The sequence below is a fragment of the Somniosus microcephalus genome, unplaced genomic scaffold (genome assembly GCF_052327205.1).
Source record: "Somniosus microcephalus isolate GS21.2 unplaced genomic scaffold, FLI_Smic_1.0 scaffold370, whole genome shotgun sequence".
Classification (NCBI taxonomy): domain Eukaryota; kingdom Metazoa; phylum Chordata; class Chondrichthyes; order Squaliformes; family Somniosidae; genus Somniosus; species Somniosus microcephalus.
The window spans coordinates 248,737-269,694 of NW_028225557.1; the positions used below are offsets into that span (position 1 = coordinate 248,737).

Here is a 20,958-nt window from a genome sequence, read left to right on the forward strand (position 1 = left end):
CCATTCGTTTGCCGCTGACCGTAAAATCTGGGCCGATATCTCCTTATGTGGCTGGTGTCAAATTTTGTTTGATAACTACATTAAGGCAGTATATAAATGCAAGTTGTTGTTGTACAGAAATGTTTTTGAGGGGATTGTACATGTTTATATTTTGGTTTTTCGTGAATAAAGTTTTGGCAAAAAAATCCATGGCTCTGGTGCTGTCTATTTGGTGATGTTACCAAGGTAAATATTTGCTGAATCACCCTGAAATGAAGTGTGGCGGCAAAACCACTTCCTGCATCGCAGTGACTGAATCAGGAAATAGTCTCTTGGGTTGGGAGAAAGGCAGAGTGTAAATTGATTGTTGAGTTCCGACAGTAAATCACCAATCTTGATCTCTGCTCGATTGTATTGGGTGACGATGGCGGGTTCAGCTTCACCACCTGCCAGAAGAGCACAGCTCGGCGAGGACGCACATTCTACCGTTAGAATTAATAGGATGTATATCAGAATCAGCGATTGCTTCACTCGGACTGTTGGCGGGATAATCCGCCCATTTGCTCTTGCAGGGGCGAGTATTCTTGTTCTGAGGGAATTGCAATTAATGGCTTTATCCGGCGTCCTCGCAAAAGTGGCTGAACCTTTTGATCTGTTCTTGAGGGCAATAAAACCAGGGAGCATCGTAGTTGAGTTTGAGGAAAGAAACCCACTGAGCGAAGACACATTAAATCTATTCCTCCAAAAACTCAAGGCCAGGCTGCAGGAACTGATGCCCTCTGGTAACTTCTGGATCGAGAGAGTTGAAGACCCTGCGAATGCCGGAGCCCCACTGGAGCCGCTGATCTCAGGTAACTCGTTCATATTCACAAGGAGGGGGCTGAACATTGACCCGGATTTTATGGGGCTATGACCGGGTAATGAAGGGGGGTGGGAGGATTCAGGAAAGAGTAAATTTAAAAGCAGCGAGAGAAATGTCAAGGCTCTAGAGCAGAGTAGAGTTTTAGGTAAAAATAAGCAGAGTGGGTCAGGAAGGGACAAAGAGAGTAACAAAAGTAATAAGGCATCAGTGACTAAGGTGACATCAGGGGAAAATAGAAATAAGTCAAAGCTAAAGGCACTGGTCTAGAAATTCAGCTGTTTGCGCCAGCCGTTAGCGCCAGATTTCCGGCGCTATCCACTTAGCGCCCGGGCACCGCCGGATCTGCGCCTACGCCGAAATTCAGCTGGGCTTTAGCGCCGGCGCAAAGTGTTAGCGCCCGGTCAGCTGCGCGCGCATCTTATGACGTCATTCCGTCGTGCAACGCCGTTTGTGCGCCCCAAACCGGAAATTCAGTGGCGCCCGGCCGATGTTGGCGTGGCGCTGCTAAGAACTGTGAAATGGAACTCAACAGAGGCCCTGTGGGATTCGGGGAGTGCTAATTAAAGGGCACATCCACTCACCCATAAAAGCTAGGCATTTCGCTGCAATGACTTGACTGGTTTGGATTTCTGCACAGAGAGCAAGGCACAGAGATTACTGATTTCGGACACCATAGGAGAGGTATTTTTGGCTTCTAGCCAGTGCTTTGACATTTGCATCCTTGTGATTTTGCTGTTTGGAACTTTGTAATGGGGGCTGCATGGGGGGCCAACCCTCATTTCCTACATTTTGTGCGAAGGGCTGGCAGACGCTTTGAGACAGGCCCAGGCATGCCTAGACGCAGAGGGGCCATTAGGCGTCGCCAACGTAGGCCTTACCCAGTCAGGCAATACCGGGAGCAGGTCTCATATCTCACCATGACTGCGGCGCATTTTGTTAAGAGGCTGCGCTTCAGAAGGGAGGTGGTTGAAGAGATCTGCCAGCTGCTTCATGCAGATTTGCAGCCACAGCTCATGTCCAGGGCGTCTCTCTCGGTGGAAGTGAAGGTCACGGTGGCTCTCAGCTTTTATGCAAGCGGCTCCTTCCAAGCCGCTGCTGGGGACATCGCGACCATCTCCCAGTTCGCCACGCATCGCTGCATCCGACAGGTCACCGAAGCACTTTTTGCGAGGAGGCACCAATTCATCTCCTTCCCCATGACCCAACACAAGCAGGAGCAGCGTGCATTCGGATTTGCCAGGATCGCGGCCTTCCCCATGGTGCAGGGCGCCATTGACTGCACGCATGTGGCTATGCGGGCACCTATCCACAATGCCGAGCAATACCGCAACCGGAAGGGCTACCATTCCCTAAATGTGCAGCTGGTGTGTGACCACAGGCAGCGCATCCTAGCTGTCAATGCCCGCTTCCCAGGAAGCATCCACGATGCCTTTATCCTGCGACAGACTACTGTGGCTGACATGTTCCAGGCACAGCCTCAACCAAGGGGATGGCTTCTCGGGGACAAGGGCACCCTTTGTGCACATGGCTCATGACCCCGCTCCGCGCGCCCAGGACCCCAGCGGAGCTGGCATACAACGAAAGCCATCAAGCCACAAGGAACCTAATAGAGCAAACGATAGGCGTCCTCAAGCAACGGTTCCGTTGCCTGGATCGTTCGGCCGGGTCTCTTCAGTATTCGCCGGATAGAGTCTCCCAGTTCGTCGTGGTCTGCTGCATGCTCCACAACCTGGCTATCCGCAGGACTCAGGCACTGCCACCTGACATTGCCCCACCACCTCAGGAGGACGAGCAGGAGGACCCTGAGGAGGAGCAGCACCAGGCCAGGAGGGAGCGACAAGGTCCAAGGGCCGTCCGCCGGGGGCTTATTGCTCGACACTTCTAGGCCCCCTGTCAGGGAATGGCCTGGCCCACTGGACGCAGCCGCTTCGCAAGCCCTCAGCTGGTTAACCCAACAACCACTTGAAACATGACACCTGCACATGGTGAATAAATAAACATCTTTATTTGAAAACCTCAGGGCCCTTCCCACATGGAAGAGCAAAACAGAGAAGACCCCCAAAAAACAGTAACAAACTTCTGTCACTCCCAAAACCTGGGGAGGACTAACATAACATCAGCATCCAAATGGCCTCGTCACTGGCCTAACAAAAACAAGCCCCCGCAACAACACAAAGACCCCCATAAAACAAAAACACATAATGCCCCCCAGAACAGAAGCCCCCGCATCACCCAAACCCTCGCTCAACACACTCTATTGGGTGTGGCGAGAGGGCGAGTCTGTCGACAGGCGTCTTTTGCCCCGGCCCGTCCTGCTGCTGCGCCTCAAGCTGGGCCGTGAGGCTGTGCCGAGGCTGGGGGAAGGATCCTCAGGGCGACAAGGCGTCTCGCCAGATGCCCTTGGGGGTCGGCCTACACGAGGGCGGGCCCGGGAGGGGCCGGCTGGTGGCTGCTGCAGCTGTGGGTGGCCCTCTTCAGTGGCTGCAGTAGCTCCTTGCACCCTGGCTGGGGGAGTGGCAGGCTCGCCTGCACCAATGGGGACAAGGTGGGTGATGCCAGGCGCGCGCTGGTCGCCAGACACACGTGCACTCGGGCGGCCTGGCCGGGGAGCAAGCGCGCCAAACTGTTGGTCGCCAGACCGGTGTGCGGCAGCAGGGCGGCGGCTGGCCTGGCGACGCCTCCGCGCCAGTGCGAGGGTCGCAGAAGTCAGTGCCCCAACTGCGCCGGCATGTCCCCGCATCTGCAGTCCCATTGTCTGCACAGCACCTCTCAGCTGGCGACTGGCGTGCTGCGCTGCCTCGAGTTGGTCGACCCCCCTCTCATGCGCTGCCACAAGGAGCTCCACCCCCCTGGCGTGCGCTGCAGCGAAAAGCTCTAGGCCCCTGGCCTGGGCTTGGCCGAAAGCCACCACACTTTGAGCGAGGCTTTCGATTGCCTGAGGCATCTGTGCCAGCACCTCCATGATTTCCACGTGGCGGCGCTCCGACGCCGCCGACATCTCGTCCAGGAGGCGCACCTCCTGGGCGACGTCTGAGTCCGGACTGGAGGGCGCCTCCACCCTCTGGCCAGAAGGCTGGCGTGCCGCCGGAGCGCTGCCGCGTGCGGCCACGCCACTGTCACCAGGTTCTGCCCTCCCCTCCACCGCCTCCCCCCTCTGGGCAGAAGGGTCGCGTGCCGCCGGAGCCTTGCCGCGGGCGTCCATGCCACTGGGACCAGGTTCGGGGCTCCCGTCCCCCGCCTCCCCCTGGCTCTCCGGCACGCCAGACGTCTCCCCTTCATTGGCATCTCCTGGAGCGGAGGAGGGTTCCCCCGAGGTGGCGCCTTCCTGCTGCTCCTCGACGTCCTCCTCCTCCGAGGGCCTGGCTGTGTGGGCTTCAGGGAGCACCTCCTCCTCACCAGCTGAAAGCAGGAAGGCACAAGTGTAGCTTTAGAGTGAGGACAGGCCGACAGCGAGGGAGGCCGCACTGGTGCATTATGCGCATTTATCGGCCAGTGGGGAAGGATGTAGATCTGATGCGCGAGGGCAAGGATAGAGGTGCAGCCGGTCCTGTCCTTACCAGTGGGCTCCAGTATAGGGTCGGCGTCGCCGATCGCCACAGGCCCAATCACCGGGTGCCGCAGCAGTCGGGCCACCCTCTCTTCCAGAGGCGTTAGCTCCTGGAAATCGCGAGGGCCTCCACCAGTGACACGGAGGCTCCTGGCGTTCCTCGCCAGCTTGGCCTGCAAGAGAAAGGAGGGCGTCTAAGTACAGTGTGGTGCCCCGTTGCTGTGTGTGAGGCCTGCCATGGTGGAATAGCTTGCACAGTGTGGTGCCCTGTAGCTGTGTGTGAGGCCTCCCATGGTGGAATAGTAAGTACAGTGTGGTGCCCCGTTGCTGTGTGTGAGGCCTCCCATGGTGGAATAGTAAGTACAGTGTGGTGCCCCGTTGCTGTGTGTGAGGCCTCCCATGGTGGAATAGCTTGCACAGTGTGGTGCCCTGCAGCTGTGTGTGAGGCCTCCCATGGTGGAATAGCTTGCACAGTGTGGTGCCCTGTAGCTGTGTGTGAGGCCTCCCATGGTGGAATAGTAAGTACAGTGTGGTGCCCCGTTGCTGTGTGTGAGGCCTCCCATGGTGGAATAGTAAGTACAGTGTGGTGCCCCGTTGCTGTGTGTGAGGCCTCCCATGGTGGAATAGCTTGCACAGTGTTGTGCCCTGTAGCTGTGTGTGAGGCCTCCCATGGTGGAATAGCTTGCACAGTGTGGTGCCCTGTAGCTGTGTGTGAGGCCTCCCATGGTGGAATAGTAAGTACAGTGTGGTGCCCCGTAGCTGTGTGTGAGGCCTCCCATGGTGGAATAGCTTGCACAGTGTGGTAAGTGCAGAAAGAGCTCTTGATTAACATGCAAGTGCCATTGCAGCGGCAGCAGGGCTGGGCATTAGACCTTGGATGTCCCTTTGGCCCTAATGGGAGGTGCACATGCAAGGATGAGGGGGACATTGGAAAGGGTACTCACCTTGACCAGCCGACATAGGTCGTTGTATTTCTTGCGGCACTGGTCCGCACTCCTGGGAACATCTGAGTTGGAGGAGACCCTCCGGGCAATTTTGGTCCACGCCTCCCTGAACTGGCTCCTGGGAGCCTTCCTGCCACTAGCCGGGCAAACGACCCGTCTTCTTTTGCGCACCCCATGAAGGAGCACACCCAGCGCATGCTCAGAGAAGCGCTCGGCTCTTTCACGGGCCCTCTCCATGACCTCCAGGCGTTGATATGCCACACAACCAGTCCTGAGGCCTAGTTGCAGGGCTACAGCATGCAGGGCGTGGCTGCAGTCAAAGTTGACCCTTCCCCCTTTAAGAGCTGGCCGGCGTCAGGGTGTCTGCTGACACTCACCACATGATCGCACCTGCGCTGCGCCCGGAATCGGCGTTATTAGGCTGCATCGCCGGATTAGCGCCTGAACACAGGGTTCCAACGCCTTTTGCAGCGCTCGGCCAAAAAGTTGGCCAAATCTACTGAATTTCGGCGAGCTCGCCTGCACTTTCTGGCGGGCGCTAAATTTGACGAGCGCCCGACTTTAGCGCCGCAATAGCGTCCGAACTGAATTTCTAGGCCACTATATCTGAATGTGTGAAGCATTCGCAACAAAATAGATGAATTAATCGCGCAGATAGAAATGAACAGGTTTGATCTAATAGCCATAACGGAGACGTGGTTGTAAAGTGGCCAAGGTTGGGAACTAAATATTCTAGGATACATATCTTTTAGAAGGGATAGGCAAAATGGAAAAGGAGGCGGGGTAGCCCTGATAATAAAGGATAGGATAAAGACAGTAGAGAGAAAGGATCTTAGCTCTGAAAATCAAGAAGTAGAATCGGTTTGGGTGGAACTAAGAAACAGCAAGGGGCAGAAAATATTTACAATTTCAAAACCTAGCTCATTAGCATTTTAATCAACTTTCATCTCAGTGCCTTTTTTAAACACGTGAATACATTTTGCTTTAAAATGCACCCTTAAATACAAGTGTTTTTTTCCAAATCCTGTTTGCGGAAGATGTTCAAAAATCTTGAAATATGACACTCTGCCATTCTTACATGCAAATCTCAATACCTCACACTTGGCTGCATTAAAATACAAGAGGTAGAATTTCCATTGGCTCACGCTATGTTTCTGCTTTGAACTACATTGGATTACACTACATTTCTACATTGGATTACACTACATTTCTACATTGGATTACACTTGCCGTGTCTCTATCGCTGAAAAGGTAAAAAGATTTTTACCTTTAAACTTCCGGCTATGTGTCTGCTGAACTGGTTCTACTCGTTTTTCAACGCTGCTGGCTTGTAGGTAGCAGCTCCACTTGCTGTCCAGTGACTCGTTTTACCGGTTTTCAGCTTTGCTGGTCGCTGCCTTGTGATTTTACCTATTTTCCACCGCTTTGATCTACGGTGACCTCCAACTTGCATCAATTTCGCCATCATCTTTCTGCACCGCTACCGACTCTCATTCCTACAGCAACTACCTCCAACCTCGAACTCTCTACCCTTCAAATAGCTTCTGGACTTCACTCGCCTGCATTGGACAGCGGTTCATCGATGTTCCATACCGGCCCCATCCTGCTTACGTTGGCTTTGTCCTTCCTTGGGACCTCTGACTCTGACCCTGGCTTCCCTACTATTGTCTCCAACCTATTCCCTGCTACCAGGAAATATGTATTCCATTAATTATTACATTTAAACAGGCCTATGTGACCTGAGCTTTTCCCATGTCCATTCGTGTGTGCACTTTGGCTACCGCTCCGCACCCGAGCCATTCCACTTTTTCCCCCTACTTTCCTTTTCTCTCGATCCCTCCCTGACCGCTCTCTCCTGTCGGCATGCCTCCTTTCATCTCTCCTCTCTCGGATATACTGCCCTCCCAAATCGCTACCCCAATCCTTCATTACTCTTCGACCATCCTACTCTCCTGCCACCGTTCTCGGCTTCGCTGCCTCTTAGATAAGCCTACAGCTTCCCTCTGTGCCTCTCTTGGCATCCTACGAAGGGCCCATTGAGGCACTCATCGCTGCCGCCTTACGAGCAGCAATCACAACTGTCCCATCCTACTCTCTCGCCGACCTTCCGCCCAGCGCGCCCACAGGGGGCAAATCTTGCCAATCTCCTTCCCATCCAACTCATCCCCCCCCCCAGCGCTGACCCTGTGGATGCTGGCAGTGGGGCAGCCATCACCGACCCTCTCTGCATCTCCCTCCAGAATGTCCGTTCACTTGCAAACAAGGCCCCTTGCCATCCATGAGCTTATCGTGGATCATTGCATCGACATCATGGCCCTGACAGAAACTTGGTTGAGGGGTGATGACACCTTGCCCTTAAATGAAGCTTCCCCGCCTGGCTATACCTTCCACCACTTGCCCCGCTCAGACCGTTGTGGTGGCGGTGTGGCTCTCATTACCAAATCACACCTTGGTCTCCCTATTCCTCTGGCAGCTTCTCTTCCTTTGAGCATTTCACCTTATTCCAGCCCTCCCACCTCTCATTTAAAATTCTTGTTCTCTACCCAAGTACCAAAAATGTTTTATTACTGAGATATCTTCGCTGTTCTCCTCCCTCAGCCTCTGCACCGAACGACTTCTCATCCTCGGTGATTTCAACCTCCATCTCAATTCGTCATGCTCTCTCTCCTCTGAGTTCACTAGCCTCCAAACCTCCCTTAATCGCTCCCTCCATGTAAACTCCCCAACCCATATTCACGGCCACCCCCTCAATCTTGCTATCTCTCATGGCCTCACTACTCCCATCATGTCAATCGCCAATAAGGCCATCTCTGACCATTTCTTCATATAGCCCTCCACCCACATGCCCCTTCCACCCACCCCCCCAACCCTACTTCCTTCTGTGTCCGCCCCTGAAAAAAACTCTCTCCTAACTCTCTTTCAACTGCATTTATGAAATCCCAACTGTCCAGCCTCTGGCCCGCCATTCACCATGACATTTCTGCAGCTACCGATCTGCTCAACCACACCCTCACCACTATCTTTGGTGCCCTAGTCCCATCTAATTACCCTCTCTCACCCTGGCCGTTTCCCCTGGTACGGCGCTCATCTTCGCTCCCTTAAATCCGAGGGATGCAGACTTGAACAGATATGGCGGACAACTGGTTTAGCCATTCACCACCAGATCTGGCTGGACCACATAACGCATTATCGGGTCCTGCTCTCGTCTGCCAAAATTCCTCACTATTCCAGAATCATTCTGGAATGCAAAGATAAACCCCGGCTCCTATTCTCTACTGCTAACTGTCTTCTTAAACCCCTCTCTCCTGTCTCCTTCACCCTCACTTCCGATAACAAATGTGAGGAGCTCATAGACTTCTCTCTTGTCTCTAAGATTGAGACCATCCATTCAGCTGCCTCTGCCACTTCCCTTCCTTCCCCTAGCCCACCGGGCCAAACTTCCTCTAAGGTTCCCCCCCTGCCCTAGCCCTGAACTCACATCTATCTCTAGTTTCTCTCCGATCTCCCCTCATGACCTCTCCGTGCTCATCTTGTCCATGAGACCCATTTCCTGCTCCCTCGACCCTATTCCCACCAAACTGCTGACCACCCAACTTCCTTTTCTGGCTCCCATGTTAGCTGATATTGTTAACGGTTCTCTCTCCTCAGGTACTGTCCCCCTCTCCCTCAAATCTGTTGTCATTACCCCTCTCCTCAAAGAACCAAACCTTGATCCCTCCATCCTTGCAAACTACCGCCCCATCTCCAACCTCCCTTTCCTCACCAAAGTCCTTGAACGTGTTGTTGCCTCCCAAATCCGTGCCCATCTTTCCCGCAATTCCATGTTTGAATCCCTCCAATCAGGTTTCCGCCCTTGCCACAGTGCCGAAACGGCTCTCATCAAAATCACAAATGACATCCTTTGTGACTGTGACAAAGGTAAACTATCCCTCCTCATCCTTCTTGGCTTGTCTGCAGCCTTTGACACAGTTGACTACTTCATCCTTCTCCAATGCCTCTCCACCGTCGTCCAGCTGGGTGGGACTGCACTCGCCTGGTTCCATTCTTATCTATCTAATCGTAACCAGTGAATCACCTGCAACGGCTTCTCTTCCCGCTCCCGCATCGTTACCTCTGGTGTCCCCCAAGGATCGATGCTTGGCCCCCTCCTATTTCTCATCTACATGTTGCCCCTTGGCGATATCATCCAAAAACACAGTGTCAGTTTCCACATGTACGCTGACGACACCCAGCTCTACCTCACTACCACTTCTCTCGACCCCGCCACGGTGTCTGAATTGTCAGACTGCTTGTCCGACATCCAGTTCTCCAATTAAGTATTGGGAAAACCGAAGCCATTGTTTTTGGTCCCCGCCACAAACTCCGTTCCCTAGGCACTGATTCCATCCCTCTCCCTAAACATCTGTCTGAGGCTGAACCACACTGTTCGCAACCTTGGTGTCATATTTGACCCTGAAATGAGCTTCCGACCAGATATCCGCAGCATAGCAAAGACTGTCATAACACCGTCCCTCTCCGCCCTTGCCTCAGCTCATCTGCTGCTGAAACCCTCATCCATGCCTTTGTTACCTCTAGACTTGACTATTCCAACGCACTCCTGGCTGGCCTCCCACATTCCACCCTACGTAAACTTGAGGTCATCCAAAACTTGTCTGCCTGTGTTCTAACTTGCACCAAGTCCCATTCGCCCATCACCCCTATGCTCGCTGACATACATTGGCTCCCGGTTAAGCAGCGCCTCAATTTCAAAATTCTCGTCCTTGTTTTCAAATCCCTCCATGGCCTCGCCCCTCCCTATCTCTGTAATCTCCTTCAGCCCCACAACCCCCGAGATATCTTTGCTCCTCTAATTCTGCCCTCTTGAGCATCCCTGATTATAATGGCTCAACCTTTGGTGGCCGTGCCTTCTGTTGCTTTGGCCCTAAGCTCTGGAATTCCCTGCCTAAACCTGTCTGCCTCGCTACCTCTCTTTCCTCCTTTAAGATGCTTCTTAAAACCTACCTCTTTGATGAAACTTTTGGTCACCTGCCCTAATTTATCCTTATGTGGATCGTGTCAAATTTTTTGTCTTAAAATACTCCTGTGCAGTGCCTTGGGACATTTTAGTATGTTAAAGGCGCTATATAAATACAAGTTGCTGTTGTTGTTGTAATGTTGAGCTGTGTCATTCAATTCCTCAGGCTTGAAACAGGGATTAGGAGCGCGATCTTGCCAGCCCTGGGGAGGCGGGTATGGAGGCGGGATTGCCGGGAAAATGGCAGAATTTGGGGGTGGGTGCCCAACCCGCCTCCAAGCCATGTTGCCAGGAGGTGGGTAGCCGTCCCGTGCCGGGTCCCGTCTCCTTGGAGGCGGGAAGGGATTACAGCCACTTAACTGCCTGTTAACAGGTAGTTAACAGGCAGAAAATAGGCTTATCACCGTTTTGCCCACACAAGTGCGGGCTTCCCGAAGGCGCCGAACCCGCCAGGGTCACTGAGGCGAGTAGTGGATCTGCAAAAGTGTGTTGTGAAGGTAAGTGATGGGTGCAAGTGTGGAGAGGTGAGTATCTGAGGTAAGTGGCAAGTGTTAGAAAAAGTGTACTTACCTTTGTTTCTTCCTGCAGGCTTCAGTCGGTGGGTATGCGGAGAGTCTCGCACCTCCACGGTAGAGATGACAGATGGCCGTTGCATTCTCCAATGCAACAACCATCTCATTTTTGCAAAAGAAAGAGGTTTGATGAGGTCTTGAATTCAAGACCTCATCAAACTACAGGGAATGTCAGTGTTTGACAGCTTCACAGAGCTGTCAAACGATGACAATTCATCTGTCAAAATCTGCAACCGGCTTTCCCTTAATTGACCGGCTAAGCCCGCTGGTCAATCAAGGGAAATAGCGTGGGTTGGCCAGAAGTTGCTGGAGGCGGGACTGTAACCCGAGAAGTGGGAGTCCTGCCTCCAAAAGCTCTCCATTGGCAAAATCACCCCCTAGGTGTTCATTGTCCCACCACTGTGCAGTTGGCTACCTCGACTGGACTGCAAAATCAGCTCTTAATTGCTTAAATCTTTTGCAGATTGTGGTGATCATTAACTTTTAATATTATGTGTGAGTTTAGGAGGACGTGGAATAAGATTGGATCCGTTCAAATCTATGTTCACCTTTTTTTGTAGAGGTGGATTTTGCACAGCATATTCTGAAAACTGTTTGTAATGAACTTGAAGATAAAGTGAAAGTCCTATCAAGCGAAACAGTGGATTGGCTTGGCATCAGATATACTATAGGGGACATCAACTGCCTTATTAAGGAATTTGAAGAAAAACGTACTAAGATTTCCATGCTGTCACAAAATGGTAAATAAAATTCAAATCAAATGTTCAAATGTTCTCAGTATCTTTTACACCTGAAACAACCAGTATTTTGTGATAAAGGAATATGCATGTAGTGCAAAATCTAAAATGTTGAAATTATTTGGCAAAATAAATCTTAAAATAAAGCAAGGATTGTTACAAAACAAACTTGAAATTGAGAAAATAAGGAACTTGTACATACAGTTCAAAAATACTTCATTGGCTGTAAAGCGCTTTGGAACTTCTTGAGGTTATGAAAGGTGCTGTCGAAATGCAAGTTGTTTGTTTGTTTCTTTCTTTCCTTCCATTCGCTTTAATTTATTTAATCTCCAAATGGAGTTGGATGTATATAAATATATATATATGGAAAAGAGAAATGGCCCAAAAACTTCTCATGACAGGGAAATTAATATTATTTGCAACGTTTACACATCTGGTCAACATAAAAATACATGTAGCATTCCATTACATTCACATTTTACCAATCTAGGTTAACCATGATATATATAAGGTTACATTCCCCGAGACATCATGCCATCAGTGCATCTGTGATTTTCTGATAAGCCTCCTGCTGTGTGCGAGACATGGTTGGTGATGTGGGGTCAAAGAAGATTTTGCCCAGAAGATCACAGGGCACTCCGAAAGTCACAAACGAATGTTACTCAGCATATAGACGGTTGGGTGAAATTAAGATAGCACTATGTATTAGCAGACACGAGGACTCTTTTTGGCAGTTGGAGAATGGTCACTGTGATCGATAGGCGAGGCTGGCATAAAGGTAGTTTGGAGTTTGCTGTAAGGACTCTATTCCATTCTCCCAGTTTCTCTGTCTCCGCCGCATCTGCTCTGATGATGCCACCTTCCATATGAGTGCTTCCGACATGTCTTCCTTTTCCTCAACCAAGGATTCCCCTCTACTGTGGTTGACACGGACCTTGACCGTGTCCGTTTCATTTCCCGCACTTCTGCTCTCACCCTTTCCCCTCCCTCCCGGAACCACAATAGGGTTCCCCTTGTCCTCACCTTTCACCCCAACAGACTCCACATTCAACGGATCATCCTCCGCCATTTCCGCCACCTCCAGTGTGATCCCACCACCAAACACATCTTCCCCTCACTTCCCCTTTCAGCATTCCGAAGGGACCGCTCCCTCCGCGACACCCTGGTCCACTCCTCTATCACCCCCAACACCCCTTCCCCTTCGCCTGGCACCTTCACAGGCAAGCACAGGAGATGCAACACATGCCCTTTTACCTCCTCCCTTCCCACTGTCCAGGGCCCCAAACACTCCTTCCAGGTGAAACAGCGATTTACTTGTACTTCTAGCAATTTAGTATACTGTATTCACTGCTCACAATGCAGTCTCCTCTACATTAGGGAGACCAAACGCAGATTGGGTGACCCCGAGCTTCTGGTCGCCTGTCACTTTTAATTCTCCGCTCCACTCCCACTCTGACCTCTCCATCCTGGGCCTCTTACACTGTTCCAATGAAGCTCAACGTAAGCTCGAAGAACAGCACCTCATCTTTCAATTAGGCACTTTACAGCCTTCTGGACTCAACATCGAGTTCAACAATTTCAGACCATAACCTCTGCCCCTATCATTTTATTTTCTTCTCTCACATGGCAGCTGTTGATGATTCTGCCAGTGCCATTTACACTTCATCTAGAGTCATCTTTTGTTTCTTAACTTGTCCCATTACCTTCTCCTTTTGCCTTGCACCATCATCCCTTTTGTCTCTTAATCTCTCCTGCCTTCCATCCTATCACAGACCTTCCCTTTTGTCTTTCCTCCCCTTCCCCTCTCCCTGCCCCTACACTTGTTAAAAACCTGTTACATCTGCAACTTTTTCCAGTTCTGACGAAGGGTCATCGACCTGAAACGTTAACTCTGTTTCTCGCTCTACAGATGCTGCCTGACCTGCTGAGTATTTCCAGCATTTTCTGTTTTTATTGGAGTTTGCTGTAGTGTTTGAGCAGGTAGTCAGGGACTGTGGCTTTTGGTCTTCCTGGGATGGGAGGAGTGGCTGGGGATAGGGTGGGGTGGGATAATGGGGTGTGTTTGCAGAACTGGGCTCACAGCTTTAGGCACTTTTCTAGCCTTAGACACACTCTCTGTTCTTTCAAAATTTCTTTATGTAATAATCTTTTTTTTTTCATTCCCTCCCACGGTACTGAAATAATGGCCTAGAAATTCAGTTGCCTTAGCGCCGCTTTTGAGGTGCTAGAGGGACTAGCGCCAGAGTTATGGCCAGTTTAGAAATTCCCTGGGGCCCTAAATCGGCGTTGCACCGGTAGCGCTGCGCCGGCACCGATGACGTCATCGGTGTGCGCAGCGTCCCGGTTGCCGTGGTAACCCGCCCGAACTCCGAAATTGAGTTGCGGCCGCCTCGCCCGTGGCAGCCGCAAACAACGTTCTGTCAGAGGTGCCTTACTCCAGTTTGCGCCGGCGCATTAAAGGCCCCGCGGCGGCCGGCCACTTTCCCGCCGGCCGCCTGCCCGCAGCTCCCTCCCCGGACTTCTCCCCCGCCCCCCCCCCCGGAACAGATGCAAGCCCGGCACTTGTCCGAGCTGCCGGGCTCATTTTTAAGCTGATTTGCGCGGGCCGCGGCCGGGTGCAGGCAGCTCCTCCTTAACGGGAGGAGGAGGCCTGCACGTCCCCAGCCTGCCGCACCGCATCGGGTGCCGCAGTGCCGGAATTGCGGCGCGAAACGGCAGTTAGCGCCGATGTACTGCCGCAAAGACCCTTCAGTAGCGCCGGCAGCCGTTTGGGCGCGGCACTACTGAATTTTTGGCGCGCGCAGGGGGACTTAGCGCCGGCACTAACTTCCGGCGCTAAAGCCCTGCCTACGCCAGAACCCAATTTCTAGGCCAATGTTTCTTGCGATTCTATTTGCTTACCATGAGTAACAGTAGAACAGCCGTTAATCCATTTCTTATTGGAATGTCTTGTTGGTTGTGAGTGTAGTAAACATCAAAGGCATGGTTAGATATGTTAGTGCATAGATGACACTGCCTGTTAGATATGTAAACCGCTTCATTAAACATTCTAAATCAATTATTTTGTTTAACAGGAAAAGGAAAAAGTTTCATACTGAATCTTCTTCTGTGTATGACATCTGACAGTGAAGAGGAATACAAGCAAAACAATATGAACCTGAAGGTAGTGGTCACTTTTTTAATGTGTAGGCAAAAAATTGTGATTACATTGTAAAAAGACAATTTAAAAATGTAACTTAATAATTTTGTTTTGATGTGTGTGCATGTGTATATGTGTGACGTGGGATAAAAATAACAGATCCTAAACATCACATGTAGGTGCTCCCCTACATTAGATATAGAATGATGCAATTTGACACTTACCCCAGAGGACAGAAAGTCTCATTCCCGGCTTCATATGCTGTTATTGCGAGATTCTTTGTTCTTGCTCAAGTTTCTAGATGGTGCACTGCATGCTTAGGATAAACTTTCAGAACCAATCTCAACATGCAATTGCTTTTTGTCAGGTCATCATAGAACATCACTGTATTAAATCTAATCATTCTGCATAACATTAAAATATGATGGTCTGAGGCGCGAGTTGGGTAGGATTGATTGGGGAATGTCACTCAAAGGGTTAACGGTGGATAGGCACTGGCAAACATTCAAAGACCGCATGGATGAACTACAGAATTTGTTCATCCCAGTTTGGCATAAAAATAAAACAAAAAAGGTGACTCAACCGTGGCTAACGAGGGAAATTAGGGATAGCATAAGATCCAAGGAGAGGACATATAAATTGGCCAGAAAAAGCAGTAATCCAGAGGATTGGGAGCAGTTTAGGATTCAACAAAGGAGGACAAAGGGATTCATTAAGAAAGGGAAAATAGAATATGAGAGTAAGCTTTCAGGGAACATAAAAACTGACTGTAAAAGCTTTTATAGATATGTGAAGAGAAAAAGATTGGTGAAGTTAAGCGTAGGTCCCTTGCAGTCAGAATCAGGGGAATTTATAATGGGGAACAAAGAAATGGCAGACCAATTAAATACATATTTTGGTTCTGTCTTCACAAAGGAGGACACAAATAACCTCCCAGAGATGTCGGGGAACATAGGGTCTAATGAGAGGGAGGAACTGAAAGAAATCAGTATTTGTAGGGAAATGGTGTTAGGGAAATTGATGGGATTGAAGGCAGATAAATCCCCAGGGCCTGATAATTTACATCCTAGGGTACTTAAGGAAGTGGCCTTAGAAATAATAGATGCATTGCTGATCATCTTCCAACATTCGATGGAATCTGGAACAGTACCCATGGATTGGAGGGTAGCTAATGTTACCCCACTATTCAAAAAAGGTGGTAGAGAGAAAACAGGGAATTACAGACCAGTAAGCCTGACATCGGTAGTGGGGAAAATGCTAGAGTCCATTATAAAAGATGTAATAGCAGAGCACTTGGAAAACAGTGACAGGATCGGACAAAGTCAACATGGAAATACAAAAGGTAAATCGTGCTTGACTAATCTACTGGAATTTTTTGAGGATGTAACTAGTAAAACAGATAAGGGAGAACCAGTGGATGTGGTGTATTTGGACTTTCAGAAGACTTTTGATAAGGTCCCACATAAGAGATTAGCATGTAAAGTTAAGGCACATGGGATTGGGGGCAAGGTATTGACTTGGATAGAGAACTGGTTGGCAGATAGAAAGCAAAGAGTTGGAATAAACGGGTCTTTTTCCGAGTGGCAGGCAGTGACTAGTGGGGTACCGCAGAGATCGGTCCTTGGACCCCAGCTATTCACAATATATATTAATGATCTAGACAAGGGAACTAGATGTAATATCTCCAAATTTGCAGACGACACAAAGCTGGGTGGTCGTGTGTGCTGTGAGGAGGATGCCGAGAAACTACAGGATGATTTGGACAGGTTGGGTGATTGGGCAGGAGCATGGCAGATACAATATAACGTGGATAAATATGAGGTTATCTACTTTGGTGGCAAAAACAGGAAGGCAGATTATTATCTGAATGGCAATAGATTGGGAGAAGGGGAAGTGCAACGAGACCTGGGTGTCCTTGTGCACCAGTCGCTGAAGGTAAGCATGCAGGTGCAGCAGGCGGTTAAGAAGGGAAATGGTATGTTGGCCTTCATAGCGAGAGGGTTTGAGTACAGGAACAAGGATGTCTTGCTGCAGTTATACAGGGCCTTGGTGAGACCACACCTTGAGTATTGTGTGCAGTTTTGGTCGCCTTATCTGAGGAAGGATATTCTTGCCATGGAAGGAGTTCAGCGAAGATTCACCAGGCTGATACCTGGGATGGCAGGAATTACGTATGAGGAGAGATTGGGACGATTGGGCTTGTACTCGCTGGAGTTTAGAAGAATGTGAGGGATCTCATTGAAACTTATAAAATTCTGGCAGGACTAGACAGACTAGATGCAGGGAGGATGTTCCCGATGGTCGCGTAGTCCAGAACCAGGGGTCACAGTCTAAGGATAAGGGGTAAGCCTTTTAGGACAGAAATGAGGAGGAATTTCTTCACCCAGAGAGTGGTGAACCTGTGGAATTCTCTACCACAGAAGGCAGTAGCGGCCAATTCATTAAATATATTGAAGAAGGAGTTGGATATATTTCTTAAGGCTAAAGGGATCAAGGGGTATGGGGTGAAAGCAGGGACCGGGTACTGAACTTGGATGATCAGCCATGATCGCATTGAATGGTGGAGCAGGCTCGAGGGGCCGAATGGCCTACTCCTGCTCCTATCTTCTATGTTTCTATGTTTCTATATGAGACTCTGCCACTATTCTATACAGACTTCACTTATAAACTAACTGTCCCTAAACTGCCCCACTCCAGAGAGTTGTCTTTTGGATGAGATTTTAAACTGAGGGCCTGTCTGCCCTCTCAGGTGAATGTAAAATATCCCATGGGACTATTCAAAGAAGAGCAGGGATGTTATCCCAGTATCCTCGCCAACATTTATCCCTCAACAAACACCAATAATAAATAGATTATCCGTTCGTTTCTCTGATTGGCGTTTGTGGGGCCTTACTGTGCACAAGTTGGCTGCTGTGTTTCCTTATATTACAACAGCAACTGCACTTCAAAAAGTACTTCTGGCTGTGAAGTGCTTTAGGATATCCTGAGGCTGTAAAAGGCGCTATATTAATGCAAGTTCTTTCTTTAACTGATAATCTCTTTAGACTACAGGCATATGGGTTCACTGCCACCTTGAGCCTGTGTGTGTGTTTATGACTAAATCACACTATCTCGGATTGTCTCTTCAGAGAAAGAGTGAGAAAAACAAAAACTGCCCTTCGACCCCGCTCCCTTCACTACGTATGTTGAGGATTAGCCTGCTGACTTGCCAATCAAAGTTACCTCCTTGAATGAAAAGCGACCTCCTTGGTGCGGAACTGTGCAGCACCTGTATGACTCATTATTTAAACCCCTGCCAGGCATATTGGCCCAGAATTTACTGGATTGGGGCATCTCGCTGCGTGCGCCGTGATTTGTATTTTTTTCCTCACCATTCAGCTCCAATTATTTTTGATCCACAAAATGCTGGAAGTGCGAATTGATGATGAGGGAAATGGGGCATCTGAGCCTTTGGTGAATGATGGGACCAATAGTTTACCTCCTTAACCAATTAAATTTAAGGACAAAGAAAGAAACAATGCGAGTGATGGAAAAGGGTGAATTAAAGTAAATTAGATACAGAAAGAGAAATAAAGAGAGGCAAAGGTTGGACTAAGGGAGAGAGATAAAAGAGACAGAAAGCAAAATAAGAAAAAAAAAATTACATTTTAAATTTTAAAAAAACCTCTAGGAATAATTTCCTACCTGCAGTGGTGCGACTTCACAGTTTCAGTTGTTCCCTTTCAGGGTCTCCAAGGTTGAGTGGCATGTCAGGACCATAAATCACCCCATTAACAACGTCCTTACATTGTTAAATACCAGCCATAGCTTTCTGCGGTGAGTTTAGTGTGCATTTACGGTGCAAATCTAGCAATTTCTTGACACTCACGGGGAGGTTGACGATGAGCTCCTGTTTTTGTGAGTGTAATAGTGGATTGGCGCAAATCGTCCAGCAATTTGTGGCGATTCACAACTCACGGCATCCTTCCTCGCCACAAACTTCTGGGTTTTCAAAAGGAGTAATAACAGTGTGCATCGTGAACTCGTCGTTATTTTCCCAGGAAATTCTGGGCATTCGAATTAAAACCCAACCTCTCATAATGGTAGCAATTGCTCAGAACCAAACCTAATGATCCCCATCTTTAAGCTAAATTAACATGTAAAAGTAAACAATATATCTGTGATAGCTGGTCTCTCTCGTGTCCCACTTAGGAAACTTCCTAATCAACATTCTAAAGAGTCTGTGTATCTCTGGGAGTTAATCTTTGTAAAATAAATCTGACCTTTCATCAATAAAGTAACCTAAATTAAAACAAAACCATTTCCAGGCCTTATAGGTAAAAGTTCCAAAGAGTTACATTGGCCCTGAATTTGTGGTCGGAGGCTTCCCACGAGGAAATACCTCTGATCCGCAAATAAAATCCGCGCCTACCTGGTGGTCCGGGAGGTACGGAGATTCGCAGTCCCGAACTTCTCTGGGTACCTGCAGTTAGAGGCCCACGTATCCCAGGGGTGCAGGCGGTTCGTGAGCGCCCCTGGGATCACGTGGGCTAGACCAACGAATGACCGAAGGGAATCCCCATTCATTCTTATCGGGTATGTACGGAAACCCTGTAAATATGAATGGGAATATCCCAAAAAATACACCCAGACATCAAATAAATAAAATTAAAAATCACATTTAAAATGGCATTTAATTAAATATTAAAAACAAAAATTTAATTTTTTGAAAATAAATTTACATGTTTTAAAGGGGCTAAAAATAAACTTACCATATTTAACAAATTTTTTAATGTATAAATGATTGATAAAATGTTATTTTTCTGTTTTTTTAAACTCTTAACACTGGTAAAAGCAGGCCTTACGCCTGGTTTTACCAGGTGTAAGAATTTCATGGGCATTCAGTGGGCAGAAGTTGGGCAAATACCCTGTTATGAATCTTATGATCCATGAAGAAAGACTCATGAAATAACACTGGACGGCCAGCTGGTGGCGCTGTCCAAAGAGTATAAATACTCGGGCGTGGGCCCAGCTTGCCCAGGACATTGTGTAAACAGGAACTAGTGAAAGATAACTAGACCTCCATGTTTTGAAACAAGTTGATTAAAGCCTTGCTTTATACTCGAACCAAGTGCGTAGTGAGTTTTATTACGTCATACCCCATCCGCGGATGCGGATGACCTGTCAAGAAAATTCTTGACAGATCGCAAGTTCCGGGTTTTAGCACATGTGCAGCGCATGCCTAAACCCGGAACTTGCGCGGCCCCTACGGGCATTTACACATCTTGTACGCACCCATAGGGGTTGCAAATTATGGCCCATTAAATTTTATGAATGTGTGCTTACGATGGGAATTTGTATGCGCACTCCCCACAATTTTCTATTCATTGCAATTATGGATGGAAAATCGTATGGTGTGCCCACGTGAATTCCCTTTAGGCATTGCCAGCAGGCGAGGCTCTGTGCCGGGAGTGCATAATCATCAAAATGACCCTAATCAAAAGCTGTAGATATATGCAGCCTACTCCTGATAATTCAAAGTTGCATATTTTGTGCAAACAATTTCAGTTATTCAGTTATTTGAAATAAGTGATTTAAATAACATAGAAAAATGGTAATTTAATGTTAAAATATGTGAAATATCAGATCATTTGAATGAAGTAAGTTTGAGCTAAGAACAGACTGTACGTTGCTTGAGTATCTTTCAACGTAGGGAAAAGTTTACAGATTAAAGCCCTATTTTTTTTCTGTCTGTGTACGTGTATTCCTCATTTATTCAGCCTCACATACTGACAAAAATCCCATCACCAGTGAGGAGAGGAAAGGAGACGAGCCCAATTCCTTTAATAGAGCATATGCAGACAACGGAAAAAGTGGCCTTGGTTTCCTTCTACACAAGGCCTGCTTCTGGGTCATGCCCTTCATTCTTTGCCTCCTGCCATTGGAAGTAATTTTTCTTCCCCTTTTTTTGTTTCTTGCATCAGACAAAGTCCAGTGTTGTGTTACAGTTTGGGAACTGCCTTGCAGTGAAAGATTTCAAGATGTGCAAAATTGATGAGCTTTTGTTATTACAAAGCATCAATGCCACTTTAACCCATCTTATACTCCGCAACTCAGTGTCAGTGTCCTCGGGCTTATGCTGGTCACTTTGGTCTCAATTGACTCCCTTCAGCAACCTGTTTGGC

At 48.8% G+C, this 20,958-nt stretch overlaps 1 protein-coding gene across 2 annotated transcripts in view; it reads left to right on the forward strand.

Annotated features, from left to right (window-relative positions):
* The first annotated feature begins 273 nt into the window (after positions 1–273).
* The window catches only part of LOC147081793 (uncharacterized), a 51,842-nt gene continuing 31,157 nt past the window's right edge, over positions 274–20,958 (forward strand). Inside the window, exons 1-3 of one of the 2 annotated variants that reach the window (XM_085980669.1) lie at positions 274–830; positions 11,479–11,658; positions 14,730–14,818. In XM_085980669.1, coding sequence (XP_085836795.1) covers positions 404–830; positions 11,479–11,658; positions 14,730–14,818 — 696 coding nt within the window. In that variant the 5' untranslated portion in view covers positions 274–403. The remainder of the gene's footprint in view (positions 831–11,478; positions 11,659–14,729; positions 14,819–20,958) is intronic. The other variant, XM_085980668.1, reaches the window with a different exon arrangement.